Source organism: Chiloscyllium plagiosum, chromosome 24 (genome assembly GCF_004010195.1).
Source record: "Chiloscyllium plagiosum isolate BGI_BamShark_2017 chromosome 24, ASM401019v2, whole genome shotgun sequence".
Classification (NCBI taxonomy): Eukaryota; Metazoa; Chordata; class Chondrichthyes; order Orectolobiformes; family Hemiscylliidae; genus Chiloscyllium; species Chiloscyllium plagiosum.
Genome location: NC_057733.1, coordinates 489,707 through 511,530, shown reverse-complemented (window position 1 = coordinate 511,530; position 21,824 = coordinate 489,707). Strand labels below are relative to the sequence as shown.

General features: G+C 44.3%; 2 protein-coding genes across 4 annotated transcripts in view; both read right to left on the bottom strand.

Annotated features, from left to right (window-relative positions):
* The window catches only part of xylt2 (xylosyltransferase II), a 190,188-nt gene extending 187,317 nt beyond the window's left edge, over positions 1 to 2,871 (bottom strand). Inside the window, exon 1 of one of the 2 annotated variants that reach the window (XR_006315166.1) lies at positions 2,642 to 2,871. Coding sequence is in view for 1 of the 2 variants with exons in the window: in XM_043714272.1 (XP_043570207.1) it covers positions 2,642 to 2,773 (132 nt within the window). In the remaining variant the exon portion in view is untranslated. The remainder of the gene's footprint in view (positions 1 to 2,641) is intronic. The other variant, XM_043714272.1, reaches the window with a different exon arrangement.
* Positions 2,872 to 15,527: 12,656 nt separating this feature from the next.
* Positions 15,528 to 21,824, bottom strand: part of adprh (ADP-ribosylarginine hydrolase) — a 24,508-nt gene continuing 18,211 nt past the window's right edge. For both annotated transcript variants that reach the window (XM_043714270.1, XM_043714271.1), the window contains exons 2-3: positions 18,541 to 18,901; positions 15,528 to 16,608 (exon numbers count right to left, since the gene is read on the bottom strand). In XM_043714270.1, coding sequence (XP_043570205.1) covers positions 16,170 to 16,608; positions 18,541 to 18,901 — 800 coding nt within the window. In that variant the 3' untranslated portion in view covers positions 15,528 to 16,169. The remainder of the gene's footprint in view (positions 16,609 to 18,540; positions 18,902 to 21,824) is intronic.

Genomic DNA, 21,824 nt, shown 5'->3' with positions numbered 1-21,824 from the left:
ACTCCCGGCACCTTCCCCTGCAACCGCAAAAAATGCAAAACTTGCGCCCACACCTCCCCCCTTACTTCCCTCCAAGGCCCTAAGGGACACTTCCATATCCATCACAAATTCACCTGCACCTCCACACATGTCATCTATTGCATCCGCTGCACCCGATGTGGCCTCCTCTATATTGGGGAGACAGGCCGCCTACTTGCTGAACGTTTCAGAGAACACCTCTGGGACACCCGGACCAACCACCCCGTAGCCCAACACTTCAACTCCCCCTCCCACTCGCAATCCACCAAGGACATGCAGGTCCTTGGACTCCTCCATCGCCAGACCATGGCAACACGACGGTTGGAGGAAGAGCCTCATCGTCTGCCTGGGAACCCTCCAACCACAAGGGATGAACTCAGATTTCTCCAGTTTCCTCATTTCCCTTCCCCCTACCTTGTCTCAGTCAAATCCCTCGAACTCAGCACCGCCTTCCTAACCTGCAATCTTCTTCCTGACCTCTCCGCCCCCATCCCACTCCGGCCTATCGCCCTCACCTTGACCTCCCTCCACCTATCGCAATTCCAACGCCCCTCCCCCAAGTCCCTCCTCTCTACCTTTTATCTTAGCCTGCTGGACACACTTTCCTCACTCCTGAAGAAGGGCTTATGCCCGAAACGTCGATTCTCCTGTTCCTTGGATGCTGCCTGACCTGCTGCGCTTTTCCAGCAACACATTTTTAACACTCCATCAACCCTGACAATAAATTAAACTACTGTAATTGAATGCCCTGCTATCAAAGAACAGAAAATGATATAGCACAGAAATTGGCCCTATCAGCTCATAGGGGTTACATTGACTTGAAATTGCCTGGACGAACCATATGAGTGCTGTCGTTGCACCATGTAACTCACCTCCGAAAGTCTCACTGCTTGTCCACCAACCACAAAACACAAGTAAGGTGGATGATGGAAAACTCCCCAATTACCTCGGTAGTTCAATTCTAACAGGACTCAAGACACTTAACAGCATCAAAGACAAAACAGCTTGCTTGACTGGCAACACATTCACTCCCTCAATCATCGACGCTCAGTGACAGCAATGTGTACCATCAACAAGATGCATGACAGCCCTGCAGAAATTCACTAAGGCTTCAGACAGCACCTTTCAAATCCACTATCCTTATCACCCAAGATGACAAGAGTAGCAATTACATGGAGGCACCACCACTTGCAAGTTCCCCTCCAAGCCACTCAAAGAAATGCATCACCGTTGCTTCATTGTCACCGGGTCTAAATCCTGGACTCCCTCACTAACAGTATTGTGATTGTACCTCCAAAATTTCAACTGCAATAGCTCACCACTTTGATAATGAAAAATAGGTAATAAATGTTGGCCCAGCCAGCCACATGACATACATTAATAAAATAAACCCCACTTTACTTTTACAGCTCTGTGCTCTCACTTTCTGCTCACTAATTCAGGCTTCTCTTTCCTCCACGAGCACATCCTTCATTTTCCATTGAAAGTTAACCCCAGTTTCTGTCGATTTTCAAAAGCAAAGTGACTAATTCTTTAATCCCACTTTCTCCATGGTAAATCTTGTTAATCAAAAAGCTCCAAGTATTTATAGATATCCCACTATCGTTCTTCAACTTCCCTTCTCTTGAACACAAATGTTATCCTTCTGAAAAATCCCACAGCCACTCAAATTCTCCTGCGCTTCTCCCATCTCTGTCTTTTCACTCCAGTTCCTCCTGCTTCATCATTTCCATCCCAACTTTGCCCCTTCAAACTCCATTTATCATGCTTTGCCTATGTTAATGCAGGGAGGAGGGAGGAATAATAAGTCGAGGTGAAGGTTGAGCGAGTTGGGCCAGTGCTCATTAGAATTTCAAAGGATAAACAGCATCTTAAAGGACTTGACAGGATAGAATACAGAGTGGTTGTTTCCACTTTATGGAAGAGACTAGGTCTAGAGGGCATAATCTCAGAATAAGTGGTTGCCCAATTAGGAAAGAGATGATGGGGAATGCCTTCTCTCAGAGGGTAGCACAGAACACTGTTGAGGCCAAATTATTAAAATAATTGAAGGCAGAGATAGAAAGATTTTTAATCAATTAAGAACTTAAGCAATATGGGCGGATGGCAGGAAAGTGGAGTTAAGGAATCAGATCAGCTGCAATCTCATTGAATGGTGGAACAGACTTGATGGACTGAATGGTGTACTTCTCCTAATGTTATATAATCTTATTTCTCCCAGACCCATTCATTCTCATTGATTGTTATCTCCCTTTTCAGAATCTCTAGTTCATCCTCACAGTTGATGTCAGCCCAGTCTCTCTCTTTCTCTGTTCCTGTTTCAACATTATTTCTTAAGTCCTCTTTCTTTCTCTTCCCTCAGTGCTATTCCTTTCTCCTTGCACTTTCTGCCCTGTCCTGATTCTCTCTCCCTCCATTTATCTCCTCTTCCTCCCAAATCCCTCCATCCGTCCATCCTCTCCCACTTTCTGGGTCACCCTCTCCTCTCTCTCTGTCCCCCCACCGCCTGACCTTCCATCCTCCCGGCCTTCTCCATCCTCCTTAACGCACCACACTCTTCCTTCTCCCATCCCTGTCCTAACGGTTCCCTTTACCAGACTCCGACCCGCCCCCGGTGCCTCACCTCTGCCTCCTCACTCTCCAGGCCGCTGAAGGTCCACACTGCCAAACTCTGCACCACCAGAATGGCGACTGCAGCGGCCGCGGCCGCCCGGAATCTCCAAGCGACTTTCCGAGGCCTCAACCTGACCACCATCTTCCCCAGGAGCGGGACCGCGCGCAAGCTCGCTCCCGCGGACACACAGCCGACCCGCGGGTGCCCGAGAGCGCGGCCCCGTGCCAATTACCTCACGCCGCCGACTAGAGGGCGCGCACCCCACTGCCTTCCCCTCTCCCCAACATGGCGCGCGCTTTGTCTCCCTGTCCTCCCCGGTCCACCCCCCAAGCTAGCCCTGTCACCCACACACACTGGCCTCCGTGTCCTCAGGCGGAAGTGGGTACTGCAGATGCTGGAGATTAGAGTGGTGCTGGAAAAGCACAGCACGTCAGGCAGCTTCCCAGGAGCAGGGAATTTTCCTGCTCCTGGATGCTGTCTGACTTCTCCCGCCTCTCTCTCTGTTAACCCCTTCCATTCCCCCCTCCCCCCCACAATAAAGTTGGCAGCGGATCCTAAAATGAGAGCATAATTCCTCATTAATATCACCAATTAAATAGGGGCCATTGTCAGAGTATAGGCAAAAAGGAATACCAAAGGGGGGAGTAATTTTCTTGAGTAAAATATTTACAACAGTTTTGGCAGTAGCATTGGAAGTGAGGTAAGCTTCAACCCATCTAGAAAAAACATCAACAATGACCAAAACATACTTATAGTGCTGACACCTTTGCAACTCAATGAAGTCAAGCTGAAGGGTTTGGAAGGGCCCTTCAGAGGCGCCTTGGACCACAATAGCTTTTCAGAGTCAGAGGCATCATCCTTTAAGGTAACAACATCTTTAATGGTTGGCATTAATTTGTCAGAGATCGACTCACCCTTGTCAGAACTTTCAGTCTGGCTCATCATTTTAGGCACAATCATAAGATGGCCGCGAGAGGCTTCTTTTGTGGCCTCATCATCAGCACAGCTACCAATGCCAACAGGGGATTGGCCAGTGGTATGGGCAGGACGTTTGATAACAGAAACCTGTGGGATATAGGTAAATTAATGTTACTTCTGCAATTCTGCAATTATAATTGATTATATAAAAGTAAATGAACTCACACCAGTGTGTAATTGTTTTAGCCAAGAGCTGAGTCAACAAGAATGGAAATGATGTGGAGGCAATATATATTTTTGTATTAGCTAAAAATGTATGCAAGAAAGAAACGGGACTGCAAGACAATGGTAGATATTACGGCACGGTGGCCCAGTGGTTAGCACTGCTGCCTCACAGCGCCAGAGACCTGGGTTCAATTCCCGCCTCAGGCGACTGACTGTGTGGAGTTTGCACGTTCTCCCCGTGTCTGCGTGGGTTTCCTCCGGGTGCTCCGGTTTCCTCCCACAAAACCCCAATTAAAAGGGCTTAGTGATAAGATGCTGTGAGGGGCAGCACAGATGGAGGGAGTAGATAATGGTAAGGAAAGGATGGGATGAGGTCAAATGGCCTTGTGAGGTCAGAAATAAGCATTTTGTCACAGACAAGGCCGGATAAGGCAAGAGATAAACAGGAGTAATGGGGCCAGTCTGAGGGAAGTGGAGGATGTAAACAGGGGAGGAGCAATGTAAAACAAAAGAAACCAAATTATATAAATATTGTGTATGAATTGAATTTGGGTTGTATATGTCCTCTGCCTTATAGGCACTGGACATCACACCCACTTGCAAGTGTGAAATAAATGACACTTACTGATTCAGATCTTGTCTTGGACTGAAATTATTGAAGTGAGTGAGCTTTGTTTCTCACAAACCTGTTTTGGGAGCATAAGTGTGGTTAAAAGCTCCAAGACGAGCTGGCAGTGAGAAACGGGAGTACCTGAAGACATCAAAAACCCTCTATTTTTCCAGAGCTGACCAAAATCACGCACAACCATGAAAGCATAGTGGGAGTCAGTGTAAATGTTAACACAAAGGCTCATCCTGAGGGTGCAGGCACGGATCAGGGCAAAAAGCTCAGCTTGTTCGGCAGAAAAGGGAGTCTAAAAAGAAACTGATTCCAGGACGGAGCCATGGTCATCAACTATCGCGTAGCCTGAGAGGTGAGTACCTGTATGGTCAGTAGGACTACCATCAGTGAACATATTGATGTCAGGGTCTGGGATAGGGGCATTAGAAAGATCTGGATGAATTTGGATGTCCTCATTGATGAGGAGAAAACAGTCATGATCTGGAGTGGATAAGGGTGGTGTGGGAAATCAGCAGGATTAATGGTGGTACGGTACTTAAAAGGAGTTGTTGAGGAGGGAAATGTTGAGTTTGCAATTGTCCTAACAGGGCGATCAGCACATGAGAACTGTAGACGACGATGTCCTGCTGAAGTGTGTGGTTTTCTGCAGACTGCAAACTAAGATACATAGCGGTAAGGATCTGAGTACAACAGGGATGTCCTAAGGCAACAGAGTCAAGTTTAGTAGAGAGATAGGCAATTGGGCAGTGTCGGTCGCCTCATCTTCCGCCTCGGAACACTTCAACCCCAGGGCATCAATGTGGATTTCAACAGTTTCCTCATTTCCCCTTCCCCCACCTCATCCTAGTTTCTAACCTCCAGCAACTCGACTTGTCCGGACTTGTCCGACCTGCCCAGCTCCTTTTCCACCTATCCACTCCACCCTCTCCTCCCTGACCTATCACCTTCATCTCCTTCCCCACTCGATTTTGCCTGTCCTCGGATGCTGCCTGAATTGCTGTGCTCTTCCAGCACCACTGATCCAGAATCTGGTTTCCAGCATCTGCAGTCATTGTTTTTACCTCGGTCTCCATGTTGTTGAGTGAGAACTGAGGAAGCACAGTCTTCCAGAATAGTGCAGTAAAGTTGGAAAGGTCTGTCATAGAAGGGTATTCCCAAAGCTCGAGCTTGTGACAAGGCTTGATAAAGTTTGTCAAAGGCTTGTTTTGCCTCTGAGGAGAGCTCGAAGGTACCTTCATAGGAAGTAAAAGGGGTCAACATTTTAATGAGGAGGGCAGTGTTAGGGATCATTTTGTCGGCAGAAGTTGACCATGCCCAGCCATTGGCAAACTTGTTTCACAGTTGTCAGGACGGGGAAGTTGACAATAGGAGTGATGCAGCTCTGTTCAAGAGAGCGTGAATCAGCTGACAGGATGAAACCTAGGAACTATACCTGACATTGTGCAATTGAGACATTTTTGAGAGACAACATAACCCAGGCGTTTCAGATAGTTGAGGTGGAGAACGACATAGAGCAGTTAGATTCTTCATCTAGACTGGCAACAAGGAGGTCGTCTACATATTGTATCAGTGCAGACCTACCTGTGCGGGTGAGAGACCACAATTGTTTCTGTAAGGCTTGTGAGAAAGGGTTGGAGAGTGTATGAAGCCGAAGGTAGTCGAATCCACGTCAGCTGCTGTCCATTAAAAGGTAAAGGCAAATAGGTACTGACTTGTCTTCATGAAGGGGTAGAGAGAAAAAAGCATTTTGCAGGTCAACAACAGTGAAAGATTTAGCATCTGATGGTATCGAAGCTAGAATGTGAGCTGGGATGCATTGGGACCAATGCATGAAGAGACTATACAATAGCACTGATAGCTTTTAAATCTTGAACCAGTCTATACTGGTCTGGCTTGCCAGGTTTTGGGACAGCCATAATTGGAGTTTTACAGGGTGACTTGGCAGAGAAAGACATCAATTAGAGCAGCGAGGTTTGGTATTGCCTATTGTTTCAGTGGATATTAGCAAATGGATGGTAGAGTAATATTTGGTTTTAGAGCAGTCTGAAAGGGTTCACATTCCGTAAGTCCAACATGGGAGGATGTTCAGCCAATACATCAAGCGGACCAAATCAAGGACATTCAGACTTTCATGGTGCAGGAGTATGGCCCGATGAGGTAGGATTTTGATAATAGAGGATAGTCATCCCTTATTGGAGTGTTTGCAGATCATAGCAGTGTGGGTCAGTCCTGGTGATTGCACAGTGGACCGAAGGGCCCAGGTCTTTAGCATGATGAGGCACATTGACCTTCCGGGTGATGTGAGGGGCTGAGGTATCTGCCTGTTTGCATAGGTGAGCGGGTATTTGAACAGAATCTGCTTCACCCTCTGGCCGGGTGACCCGAGCCAGGATCTGTAAAGTCCATTCAGTACCAATGAAATCCCTGAGAAAACCTTCAAGGGATTGGTCTTGGCCTGTCTGATCGTAAGCAAGGGCGACATGACTTCCAGAACTTTGAGGGTCAACATTAAGTGACCACCATTGAGATTTAGTGGACACGTACAGCTGGCGTTCAACTGAGTCAGAGTCAAGTTGGACACCATCAGGGGAACAGACGAATTTGATTTCAAAGGCACACAGCAGATCTCGTCCCATTAGATTGTAGGATAACGTGGCAATAATCACAAAGCGGTAGTGCAGGGAATAGCCTTGGAAATAGACAGGAACCAGATCAGAAACTGGATAACGATGGGTTTCTCCTTGGAACCCAGATAATCTTTGGGTCTTCTTAGAGATTGGAAGGTTCATGTCGGATTTCACTGCAGATATTGAGGCTCCCGTGTCAATCAGAAGGGCATACCATCTGTTTTCAACTTTAAGACTGTAGGTTCCTGCTTGTAAGACACAGGCTGCAAAGGAAAGTTATGCAGTCATTGGGAAAAGGTTATTTTGCGAAAAATAATGTTGCCCTCTGCCTCTCACTTGTGGCAGAGGGTGATTATTATTAGGGAGTCTCCTCTAGTTGTCATAAGGGTCCTGTGGGATATAGGTAAAGTAGTATTACTTCTGCAATCATAATTACTTATGCAAAGTAAATGCACTCACACCAGTGTATAATTGTTTCAACCAAGGGCCGAGTCAACAAGAATGAAAACTATGTGGAGGAAATATATAATTGTTTTTGTATTAGCTATAATGTGCATACAAGAATGAACCATGCTTACAGACAAATAGATAAGGTGCTGTGAGGGTGTAGGTTAAGCCAGATATGCTTGTACAAGCAGTAATTATAAGCATCTGTTTCCCATTTGTGCAAAAACACAAAAACAAACCCCAATTAAAAGGTCATAAGGATCAATATGGTTGGGGAAAGGGAGGAAATGTCACAAGTGGGGGAAGTAGATAGTAGTGAAGGAGGATATATCTGACAATGGGCCACAGCAGGATGTGGTGAAATAGCCAAGTAAAACTTGTACTTTGTTATGCACAAGGCCAGATAAGGCAAGAGATAAACAATAGTAATGGTTTGGAGTAGTGAATCCTATGTTTGTACTTGCTAAACTCTGGGTGCCTTATTCCAGGCACCACGCTTGCAAGCATGTAATAAACATACTGATTGCTTCAGATCTTGTCTCGGACTGAAATTATTGAAGTGAATGAGTTTTGTTTCTCGCAGGTCCTGAGGGTAATTTCCATATCCGCCCCCTTGGCTTCCCCTGTTGCCCCTTTAGACGCCCAATGAAAAGGATGGTCACAACTAAAGCAGCCTCGGGTCGGGCAGTCATGAGCCAAGTGATATGGGTTGCCACAATTTAAACAGCTCTAAGAGAGTTGTCTGGAGGGACCTCCCGCCCACACTCACAACCGTGGCCTCGAATGGGTGTAGGGTCATCACTGCAATGCACAAGTAATTCTTGAGAAGTCTCTTCTTGGACAACAAATTCCGACTTTACGTGGGTTGTGTCTTGTCTGCACTCTGGTATTTCCACAAGGCCTTAACAGAACAATGGAGTTGATTGGGATTAGCGTCAACCCAGACGAGGTTATTTGTCTTGACTGCAGTCAGCAGACAGTTCAATAACATGGAGTTATATTTAGCATTAGCAACATGGAAACTCAAGGTCTGATCCTCAGAATAGGACTTATAATTTTCTTGGAAGCGTTCAAGAAAGTCTTCAGCAGACTCCTTACTTTTAGGGCGAAGTTTGAGGATATGAGTAAGGTCAATAGGTTTTGCCAGCATGACGAATGCAGCGGCAAGGATATCACCCTGTCACTACTGATCCTGAGCTACGGCATTGGCAAGGACAGCAAAATCATTATAACCAACGTGTTCAGTGAAACAGGCATATTCAATGCAGATAAGGATCTATTGAATAAGGGCCCAAAGGCCTTGGGCAATGCCGTCATAACTTTAATGGTGGTGTTAGGGAAATCAACAAACTGTTGAGGAGCCTTGTCTGGTGCATTATTGAGAATGGACATAATTTCATGGGGCTTCCAGGGACAGTAAAAACGGATAGTAGTGTTTTGATCGGCAGTGCCAGCCTGTGGATTCAACAGTTCTATCATGGGAACATGCCCGGAGCGGGTATTTCATCTCCCGAGTCCTCAGAAGAGAAACTCAGTTGGACAAGTTGTGGCAAGGCAAGGTGAGACTTTTTAAAGGGATTGGCGAGATCTCGATTTTTGTTGACTGCGAGTATTCCAAGCAACAGGGTCAGTAAACTGAGGGAGCAGAGGAAGAGGTGTGGCTACGGCATCAGCGTACGTCTGAGGACGAGCTGCAGCTGCCGAACTAACAGAGATCTGAGGAGTATGGAGAAAAGCAGCGATAGTGGGGGTGAATCCAGTCGGGAGAACGACAATCCAGCGGCAGGGGAACAATGGGGATTTGAGAACTAGGTGCAACAAGTTTGATAAGCTATGGGGAAGAGGCTGGGGCAGGGGGCACTTGACTTGTCGATCCAGCAGGGACTAGAAATAGCCGGGGCTGCATTAAGATTCGCTTGCAGGTTAGGTGGGCGTGGGCGAGGTGGTGGCAGTGCAAGGCACGGATAGGAATACCAATCACCTAAATCTGAATTTTCGTTGTCTCCCCCACCCAAACCAAGGCCAACCATCGAACTACATAGTCCTTTTTGTTTATCAGTCACCGGTGACTTTTTTTGTTTCTGTTGACATTTGACTCGAACACATTCGTGTTTGAGGACCTCAATTGATTTCATGGGACCATTATTAGTCAATTCAGTTCCCAATTTGGTGGCAGTATCCTGCCATGAACGCAAGACCGATTCTTTGTGACTTTCACAACAAAATTGCCGCCACAACCCAATCAATTCTTTTGTTTTGAGCCCAGGTTTTGTCACCAAATCAATTGCTGGGCTGATTTAATCAAGTGAGTATTTTCAGGGCCACCAAGTGGCTACTGCTCATCACCCAATGTCGTATTTAAGGCACCAGAAAGTTTTTGCAGGCTTTCAGACTTTTCTGGATACTTTTCACATAGTTTCACCATTGAAGACGGATCTTCTGTCTTGTCTCTATTATTACCCATCTGAAAACAACCTTCCTTCAATAATCCCAACTGAAGATCTTCACTATTCAACAACCCGGCAACAAACAACAAAACTAATGAGTTCCACAAACCTTTCTTGACTTTCCAAACCCTCCAACAGTCTCGTTATAATGTATCGCAATACTTTCTTATTTAGTCTTTCACACAATTTGAAAATCAATTTAGACAACACCAATTTGACCGAATCTGAATCCCCAACTCATTTGAAGTACTTCTTTATTCAGATCCCTGACCTGTTAGTGGAGTCCTCAACTCTCTTCTGGATGCCCGAACCACAAGTCCCAGACTCCTTTTCTTTTTACAATGAATTCTTACCAGAATCTATCCTTTTTGGATTGGAACTAGACAATAAACAGCGAGGGGTCGGGTCGAGTCAACCACAACGTGAATGAGTGGAAAACCAAATGGAGAAAATACTCATGTCTGGCCAGCCGATTCCTCTACACTCAATAGTGGAGGATTCAAAGCTCTTACACTGCTGTCCACAATCCATCTGTACCATACTGAAGGTGGCTGCACAGGTGGATAGAGTGGTCAAGAAGGCATATGGTATGCTTGCCTTCATCGGACAAGGTATTGAATATAAGAGCCGGCAAGTCATGTTAACATTGTACAAGACATTGGTTCGGCCGCATTTAGAATACTGTGTATATTTCTGGTCGCCACATTACCAAAAGATTGTGGATGCTTTGGAGACGGTGCAGAGAAGATTTACGAGGATGTTGCCTGGTATGGAAGGTGCTAGCTATGAAGAAAGGTTGAGTAGGTTAGGATTGTTTGCATTAGAAGAAAGGAGATTGAGGTCTACAAAATCATAAGGGGTATAGACAGGGGAGGGAGAGAGAGAGAGAGACAGAGATCTCCCTCCCCCGCGTGAGGGATTCAATAGCGAGAGGTGGAAAATTTAAGGGGGATGTGCATGGAAAGTACTTCACACAGAGGGTGGTAGGTGCCTGAAACGTGTTGCCAGCAGAGGCAGGCATGGTACAGTCATTTAAGGTTCGTCTGGACAGATGCAAGAGTAGGTGGAGAGCAGAGGGATACAAATGCTTAAGAACTGGCGATAGGTTTAGACAGTGGATTTGGATTGGCTCAGCCTTGGAGGGCAGAAGGGCCTGATCCTGAGCTGTAAGTTTTCTTTGTTCTTTGAATCAGAGTCACGGAACCAGATGAAGATCTGGACCCCCCCCCCCCCCCCCCCCCGGCAGGGTCTCTCGGTTCCGCGATTGATCAATAAACACTTGCATTCAGTCTGGCTGTTAAGACTTCACTCTTTATTTTTCATATGGTCCGACACAGAGCATCCAGAAATACAGAGGTTATGCACTTCCGTGTTCCTCGGAGGAGCTGCGCACATGGCTTAAAATAAAGACATGTTTATATTTTTCTTAAAAGGGTACAGGCCATGATCGCAAAGTACATTCAAACAATTACCAATCAATACACAATCCTGCTTTATTTGACAGTTACTATGTCCAATGATACTTTATTTTCCAACACTTAGGCCACTCTTCCCTCACTATACGAGCCATTGCACCTGCACTTGACGGTCAGTTAGGATAGCTAGAAATGTCTTATCCAGTCTAGTTATCTCTATGCTGTAAAGGGCGTGTTATCTGCTAATCTCGATTGAAGCAGACTGTGGTTAGTCACTTATGCAGCTATAGCAGAATTAGCAGTTAGTAACTGAAACGCCATTTTATGCAGTTGACTGCATCTGTGGGATATGCATCCCAATCCAGCTCCTTGAAGACCGCATTAGGGAACTGGAGCTGGATGAACTTCGGATCATTCAAGAGGTGGAGAGGGTTATTGAGAGGAGTTACAGGGAGGGAGTCACAACTCAGGTAAAAAAAGGTAGATGGCTTACCGTCAGGGAACAGAAAGGGAATCAGCAAGCAGTGCAAGGATCTCCTGTGGCCATTCCCCTCAACAATAAGTATAGCTTTTTGGATACTGGTTTTTGGGGGGAGGGGGAGAGGAGCGACTTACCGGAGTACGCAATGGGGCCCGGTCTCTGGCATAGAGTCTGTCCCTGTTGCTCAGAAAGGAAGGGGGAGGTTGTACATGGAGTCAGAGGAGATAGGGGAAGTGTTAAATGAACATTTTTAGTCAATATTCACACCAGAAAAAGACAATGTTGTCAAGGAGAATACTGAGAAGAAGGCCACTAAACGGGATTGAGGTTCATGAGGAGGTGTTAGAAATTCTGTAGTGTGAAAATAGATAAATCCCCTGGGCTGGATGGGATTTATTCTAGGATTCTCTGGGAAGCCAGGGAAGAGATTGCAGAGCCCTTGGCTTTAATCTTTGTCATTGGCTACAGGAATAGTACCAAAAGAGTGGAGGATAGCAAATGTTGTCCCCTTGTTCAAGATGAGGAGAAGAGAGAACTCTGGTAACTATAGACCAGACAGCCTTACTTCGATTGTGGATAAAGTGCTGGTAAAGGTTAGAAGAGAGAGGATTTATAATCATCTAGAAAGAAAGAAATTGATTAGGGATAGTCAACAAGGTTTTGTGAAGGGTAGGTCATGCCTCACAAACCTTAGAGTTCTTTGAGAAGGTGACTAAACAGGTGGATGTAGGTGAAGCCGTTGATTTGGCATATATGGAATTCAGTAGGGCATTTGATACGGTTCCCCAAGATAAGCTACTACACAAAATATGGAAATATAGGATTGCGGGTGATTTGGCAGTTTGGGTCAGAAATTGGCTAACAAAGACAACAGAGGATGATGGTTGATGGAAACGTTCATCAGGAGTTCGTTTACTCGTGGTGTACCGCAAGGATCTGGTTTGGGGCCACTGCTGTTTGTCATTTTTATAAACGACCTGGATGAGGGTGCAGAAGGATGTGTTAGCAAATTTGTGGATGACACTAAGGTCAAAGGATGTTGCAGGTTACAGAGGTGAGATACACAAGTTGCAGAGCTGGGCTGAGAGATGACAAATGGAGTTTAATGCAGAAAAGTGAGAGGTGATTCACTTTGGAAGGAGTAACAGGAATCCAGATTACTGGAAGAATAGTAAGATTCTTGGTAGTGTAAATGAGCAGAAATCTCGGTGTCCATGTACACAGATCTCTGAAAGATGCCATCCAGGTTGATAGGGCTGTTCAGAAGGCAGATGGTGTGTTAGCTTTTATTAATAGAGGGATTGAGTTTCAGAACCTTGATGTTGCAGTTGTACATAACTCTGGTGTGGCCACACTTGGAGTATTGCATGCAATTCTGGTCACTGCATTATAGGAAGGATGTGGAAGCTTTGGAAAGGGTTCAGAGGAGATTTACTTGGATGTTGTATGGTATGGAAGGAAGGTCTTACAAGGAAAGGTTGAGGTGCTTAATTGAGACACAAGATAATCAAAGGATTGGATCGGGTGGATAGTGAGAGTCTTCTTCCGAGGACAGTGGAACATAAGGGTGCACAGCTTCATATTGAGGGGTGATAGATCTCAGACAGATGTCAGAGGTAGTTTCTTAATCAGAGTAGTAGGGGGCACGGCATGCACTGCCTGCAACAGTTGTATACTCGCCAATTTTACAGACATTTAACTGGTATTGGCATATGGACAGTGTAGGTTAGATGGGCTTCAGATTGGTTTCACAGAGTGGTGCAACATCGAGGGCCAAAGAGCCTGTACTGCGCTGTAATGTTCTACCTTTTACATGAAATGTCTAATACCTGTACGAGGAGCATGCATTTAAAGTGGGAGAGGGAGGATTCAAAGGAGATGTGAGAGGCAAATTTGTTTTTTTTATACAGTGGTGGAGTCTGGAACACACTGGAAGTGGTGGTGGTGGAGACAGATAGGGGTGTTTAAGGAATGTTTAGATAACACATGAACGTGCAAGGAATGGAGGGATATGAGCCAAGGGCAAGCAGAAGGGATTAGTTTAATTTGGCATCATGTTCGGTACAACATAGTGGGACGAAGGGCCCAATCCTGTGCTGTACTGTTCTATGTTCTCGTCACTCTATTGGATCCTAACCAGACTTTTGAATAACAAATCCCAGAGTTTTTTTAAAGCCTAAGATAAATGACTTAATTATTTACTAAAATTAAACAATCTGATTAACATCTGTGCTTGAAATCCAAAGCTTTTGTTTTCCGTCCCCATTCACATAAAAGACAAACACAGTCAAGGGAAAAATAAAGTTACAAAATCGGCTAAATGGCTTTCATGTTGTGTTGTTTCACAGGTATAACTGTGGATTCCTTTTTACTTTTTCTGAAATTTGATCTGGATCACCATCATTTACCTCGCCAAAGACAGCAATACATCTAACTCAGTTTTGTACTATTTGGGCTTTACGATGGGTAACATGAGTCCACATGGACAGCAGCTCAAGAAGGCACCTTACCATGACCTTCTCAAGGTCAATAAATACTGGTCAGTCAGCAACACCCACATTCCATGAGCAAATAATCCATAAACTGAACTTGGTAATATCTGGGAACGTTTGTGAATATCTTCTGCACCTCTCTAATGCCATCACATCTTTCCTAAAGTGTGGTGCCCAGAACTGGTTGCAGTACTCCAGTTGAGACTACATCAGTGTTTTATACCAGATAATGTAAGAGGTTAATTTTAGAAGGTAAACTTCCTTGTTTTATATGCTGTGCACCTATTAATGAATCCTAGGATATAGCATATTTTATTAACTGCACTTTGAACCTGCCTCAACACTTTCAATGATCTATTTTGACATGATTATCGGGTTTTTAGATTAGATTCCCTACAGTGTGGAAACAGGCCCAACAAGTCCACACCGACCCTCCAAAGAGTAACCCACCCCCCCTCTGACTAATGCATCTAACACTTTGGACAATTTAGCATGGCCAATTCACCTGACCTGCACGTCTTTGGATTGTGGGAGGAAACCGGAGCACCCGGAGAAAACCCACGCAGAAACAGGGAGAAAGTGAAAACTCCATGCAGACTGTTGCCCGAGGCTGGAATCAGACTTGGGACCCTGGTGCTGTGAGGCAGCAGTGCTAACCACTGAGCCACCGTGCCACCCATATTTAAAGTTAATGTTTTCAAAAGGGCACAAAGAATCTTACAAAATGATTCCCAGATTCAGATAACCATCCTTGTGGATTCAGCAATATCACTTGAATTGGCACACCACACAATTCAAACTCTACTGTGAGTAATTGAGGATTAGGACAAAGAAGTTGTTCACCCTCTTAACTTGGTTCTAACAACATATAAAACACAAGTAAGGTGTATCGAGTCTGTGTGGAATATTACAAGAGAATTTGTACTATTTTAACCTTTTCAGTCTGCTCTTAATTTTATGAAGATATGTAAACAGAAATTAAGGTTACCTGTAAGCTCAAATAGTTATGCGGGGATACAATAAGATTGCAATACAGTGTTCAGCAAAAGCAAAGGAAAAGAGGGGGTGAGTGTGACAGTCTGATTAAAGAACACATTGGAATCAAAAATTTTGTTTGGAATTGAGAAGCAAAAAGGGGGCAATTGACACTACTAACAAATGTCTTAATCTCAAAACAGAAAGAGAATAATCTGTATTGAAGTCACAAATCAGCAAGGATTAGAGAACTTTAAAACTTTTTATTTCAAAAAGGGCACCTCTACCCCAAAATGTCATTGTCCTTTATGCACCACTCCCACCACCCATACTAACACACACACTTTTGATGCCTTCCCACCTGAAAAATGCGAGACATACCTCACCCCAATCACTACTGTTGTTTTCACTGAGATGTTTGCAGCCTCAGCAGTGGTCTGTTGAGACTACTAGAATTGTTGAATTAACCAAGATTGGCCAACAGTCCTTGCAGTCAGGATTTACTGTTCACAAAGGGTCCAATGCTCAACAGTTTAATTTCCCTCCCCCCCCTCAATATGTCACTGCTGTAGAGTAGGCTTTTTAAATATCAATTCGTTTGGAACACACTTTTCTTCCAAGGTTAGTTTGATGAACAGGACAACCCAAATAAAGTTTAGCCCAGTTGGTTTCAGTTAGTAATAGAGAAGGGCATCTAAAGTATAACTTTTAAATTTGAGAAGTACTATTCTCTATCAGATGAGAGGGGATAATAGCCAGGGTAAAATGGAACCAAAGAAAAATCCATAATAACAGTGATCTTTAAAGAAGTCACAGTTCAGATACAGAGGGCTGCATTGCAACAACAGAAATCAGAAAAAACAGAGCTTATAATTCAAAGTAGTGGAGCTATTCCAAACAGCATTTCATCTTATCCTTTTGCAATGAGCAAGAACCTGGATGGCTAAAATCAAACAATTTTTCTGCTAGCAACTTCAACCTGCTCCTATATTCTAAATGCTTATGGTTGGAGTTAGGAACTCCATCAAATCCATACATCGCTCCCCACCAAGCCGCAGCTATAGTGCCAGTAGAATCACTATCACCCCCATGGAAAACCGCTCGATTACAAAGCTCTCTCCAGGAATTGCCTGAGCCCAAGATGGCATCATAAGCAATCATGGGAGCATCATGCCCGCTTGCCCCACCCCAGCCCGAATAGCTAATAGAGGTATAGAATTTGTCACGTTCCATCACATCGTACGGAACTGGGAAAATTGGCTTGGATACCCCATCCAGAATGCCTCTATCCTGAAGGTACTTCTTCCACTGGTTTTCAAAGTAGGACCTGAAAGGAAAAAAAATGTGATGAGGTATTCAATATTCTAAAGATTTTATTCTCCATAATGATGTATATCAAGAAAGACCACAATTTTCACAAGTTCTGGACAGCGCAAAGCATCAAAAATATCTTATTGATTGTAAGAAGTGCATGGGGAAACAGTGATTAGATTAGATTAGATTACTTACAGTGTGGAAACAGGCCCTTCGGCCCAACAAGTCCACACCGCCCCGCCGAAGCGCAACCCACCCATACATTTACCCCTTACATAACACTACGGGCAATTTAGCATGGCCAATTCACCTGACCTGCACATCTTTGGACTGTGGGAGGAAACCGGAGCACCCGGAGAAACCCACGCAGACACGGGGAGAACGTGCAAACTCCACACAGTCAGTCGCCTGAGACGGGAATTGAACCCGGGTCTCTGGCGCTGTGAGGCAGCAGTGCTAACCACTGTGCCGCTCAATCACTGGACCAGTAATCTAGGGACAGGTTTTAATTTTACCATGGCAGCTGGTAGAATTTAACTTCAAAAATAAATTTGGAATGGAAAGCTAGTCCTGATAATGGTGACTATGACAATAATCATCAATTATTATTCACCTACATCCTTTAGGTCAAAAATTTAGGTTACATTCAAACGGGTTTATTTGAACAAGCTTTCGAAGGTGAAGTGAAGAGAGCATCTAGGCATAGACTTTATAATCAGAGGCATCAAAAGATCTCACAAATAGTGTGAGTGGAGTGTTGACAGGTAGGATAATAGATCTCTGCAGGTAGGATAATAGATCAAGAGTGTTGGTGTGAGTAAAGTGTCAACAACTGAATAACAAGTGAAGGGATGACCTATCATAAATATATTTCAGGAAGGAAATCTGCTGTCCTTACCTGGTTTGGCCTACATGTGACTGCAGACATGTTTGATTCTTAATTGCCTACTTGCTTCAGATCAATTAGGGGTGCCCATTTCCAATGAAAACAAAGATAAAAGTTCTTTGTCACAAAGGAGACGTGACAGCCAATTTGTGGCTAGTTGAATGAAGGATAATGGCCTGAAGCCTGAACTGAATTGCAGTATTGGATCACTTATGACCATTCAAGAAAAGGTAACTAGAACCTCATTTCAGTGTCTCATGCAAAAAAGTCAACCCTTAGCAGCATATCAACCACCACTCAAACCTCCCCAAACCCCACCACAGAAGAATACAACAGGATATGGAATGCACTGCCTAAAATTATGGTGGAGACAGGCAGAATTGAACCATTCCAAAGGGCATTGATGAGTATTCAGATATAAATAGTATGCAAGGGGATCTTGGCACTGGGTAAAGATGCTCATTTGAAGGGCCAGAGTAGGCACAATGGACCAAATGGCCTCCTGCCATGCAGTAGTAACTCTGTGATTCTAACACTGAATTGATATGCCAGTTTTGATTTGTGTGGCGGAGGTGGGTACTGCAGACGCTGGAGATTAGAGTCAAGATTACAGTAGTGCTGGAAAAGCACAGCAAGTCATGCAGCATCCGAGGAGCAGGAAATCGACGTTTTGGGCAAAAACCCTTCATCAGGAATCAATTTGATTTGTGTGTTCATGTCTGCCTGACAGGACCTTCGCTAAAATGTGTATCCAAAGAACACTGCCTGTGAAAATACAGCATCTCTACAATTCAGCTTAGATTGCTAGCTGGCATCCATTACCGCAATGATCTAGATGTTACAGTACAGACCTCTGAGGAGTTGTTCTTCACACGAAGGAAATGCACATTTTTGCATTTCAATTTCATCTGTCTGGCAAACCCAGTAATTCCAGAGAGATGAAGAAAGCATTATGAAGCAGATTATTAAGAAGCATGTTAACACCATGAAACCATGCAAATATCAGCCTCAAGCCTCTCACGGAGCACTTATAAAATGAAGAATGAATACTACACATACCATTCAGCCAGATTTTCAGAAACATAGTGCCCAGCATTTTCTACGTAACTCTTTGTTTTCTCCAACACTTCCATCAGGCCTGCTCCCCAACTTTCTATGGGTTTATCATTCACTGCATAAGCTGTGAACAAAGCTGCAACTACTGAGCCCAGATAGCCAGTTGGATGATGGTGAGTCATTCGGCCACTCTCGACAGCTACTTCAATCAGCATCTGTAACTCATTGGGATGAGGAAATCGCAGTCCAATACACATAGCCCTCATTGCTGCACCACATCCACCTCCTTTAGGATTGAATGGGATTTTCCAGCCATCTGAACGACCTGGCCTCAGTAACCTGACTGCATTCATGCAAGTCAAACCTGGCAAAACATAATAGACATAGTGCAGAACATTAACTCCTTTTATGAATAGAAGAGTTAATTCTTATTACTAATGAGAGAAACCCCAATATATAGATAAAAAAGTAACCTGTCATTTTCCAGTTATTTACCTTAACCAAACTGAGCAACTTGTTAAAAGTGACCCAATCTAAACCAAATTCAAACATGATTTCAGAACATGAAGATAATATCAATGAGATATACATTTTTTTTTAAAAGGAATTTCCATTTTTAATGGGAGTCAGTTGGCTGAACAGCTGATTTGTGATGTTGACCCCAGTCTCGTCGGCTCAATTCCCACACTGGCTGAGGTCACAATGAAGGTCCTATCTTCTCACCTGAGGCGTGGTGATCCTCAGGTCACCACCAGTCATCCATCTTTCTCTTTCTGTCTCTGAAAAAGCAGCCCAGTGATCCTTTAGAACTCTAGGAACTTTATATTTTTGAACAAGATGGAGGATGGGAAAAAATGTCTGGCTGTAACAGCTGCTCCTTTCTTTGATGTATTTTAGGTGCTGGAGGTGATTTCCTCTAATTCCAAGAGCAGCAATTACTGTTTTATATGCTGTTGCATTGTTTTGGAAGTTTGGGGAAAAAAAGTTAAAACAACAGCAGTTTTAAAAGGGAGAAGAACAGACAAAGGAAGCACATGGTGAAGTCAGTGTAGGGGAGGGGGAAGAGAGAGAGAGAAATAAACTGACAGAGCAGTGAACCTGCACAGTTCCTGCCTTTGCTGTTTGAATTCATGTATTGCTGGACATTGGAATGCATCTGGGAAAATTAGCAAACAGTGAATTTCACAACTAATCTTGGAAGCACTTGTTCGGGCGAAGTTCACAACACAAAATCAGATAAGTTAATCATTGTTTTAAGTCTGTCCAAGAGAAAGGCTGCAGCAGTGAGTAGAGTGGGTTCTTTCTTGATTATATGTTTTTGGAGATAAGTCTCTTGATTAAACTGAAAATATAAGCCATAACTATTCATTTAACCTGGGACAATGTTTTGTAGAGGAATAAGACGGTGTTATTTTCTGGGTCTGTAGATTGTGAAGGAGCAAAAATGGCCTTTACAATGATATGTACTTGTCAGATGTGGGAGTTTAAAGAGAATTTAAGGGTTACTGCAGATTATATCTGTAATAAATGCTGTTGGATGCAAATCTTATCAGATCGAATGGATCAGTTGGAGACACAGTTAGAAGCGATGAGGAATTTGCAACAGCAACAGTATGTGATGGATGGCAGTTCTAGGAAAGGTGGGGGGGGGGGGGTGTGGTGGAGGGGAATCTCAGATACAGACACATAGATGGGTTAACTCCAGGAAGGGTAAGAGAGGTACACACCTAGGGCAGGAGTCTTTTGGGGATATACCCATTTCAAACACATATGCAGTTTTGGAAAATGTGGGGGTGATGGATTCTCTGGGGAACGTAGCACTAACAGCCAAGTTTTTGGTATGGACACTGGCTCTAACACAACGAGGGATATGTCAGGTTCCAAGAGATCAATTATGTTAGGTGATTCTGTAGTCCAAGGTACAGACAGATGTTTCTGTGGCCAGCAGCGAAAAAGCAGTGGTGTGTTGTTTCCCTGGTGCCAGGATCAAGGATGTCTCAGAGAGGGTGCAGAATGTTCTCGTGCAGAATGTTCTCACGGGGGAGAGGGGCCAGCAGGAGGTCATTGTCCACATTGGAACCAACGGTATAGGAAGGAAAAAGGTTGAGATTCTGAAGGGAGATTACAGAGAGTTAGGCAGAAATTTAAAAAGGAGGTCCTCAAGGGTAGTAATATCTGGATTACTCCCAGTGCTACGAGCTAATGAGAGCAGGAATAGGAGGATAGAGCAGATGAACGTATGGCTGAGGAGCTGGTGTATGGGAGAAGGATTCACATTTTTGGATCATGGGAATCTCTTTTGGGGAAGAAGTGACCTGCACAAGAAGGATGGATTGCACCTAAATTGGAAGGGGACTAATATACTGGCAGGGAAATTTGCTAGAACTGCTTGGGAGGATTTAAACTAGTAAGGTGGGGGGGTGGGACCAAGGTGGAGGTAGTAAGGTGGGGGGGGGGGGGGGGGATTGGGACCCAGGGAGATAGTGAGAAAAGAGATCAATCTGACACTGGTACAGTTGAGAACAGAAGTGAGTCAAACACTCAGGGGAGGCAGGGACAAGGTAGGACCAATAAATTAAACTGCAGATATTTCAATGCAAGGGGCCGAATAGGGAAGGCAGATGAACTCAGGGCATGGTTAGGAACATGGGACTGGGATATCTTAACAATTACAGAAACATGGCTCAGGGATGGGCAGGACTGGCAGCTTAATGTTCCAGGATACAAATGCTACAGGAAGGATAGAAAGAGAGGCAAGAGAGGAGGGGAGTGGCATTTTTGATAAGGGATAGCATTACAGCTGTGCTGAGGGAGGATATTCCCGGAAATACATCCTGGGATGTTATTTGGGTGGAACTGAGAAATAGGAAAGGGATGATCACCTTATTAGGATTGTATTATAGATCCCCTAATAGTCAGAGGGAAATTGAGAAACAAATTTGTAAGGAGATCTCAGCTATATATAAGAATAATAGGGTGGTTATGGTAGGGATTTTAACTTTCCAAACATAGACTGGGTATGCCATAGTATTAAAGGTTTAGATGGAGAGGAATTTGTTAAGTGCTTACAATACAATTTTCTAATTCAGTATGTGGATGTACCTACTAGAGAAGGTGCAAAACTTGACCTACTCTTGGGAAATAAGGCAGGGCAGGTGACTGAGGTGTCAGTGGGAGAGCACTTTGGGGCCAGCGACCATAATTCTATGAGTTTTAAAATAGTGATGGAAAAGAATAGACCAGATCTAAAAGTTGAAGTTCTAAATTGGAGAAAGGCCAAATTTGAC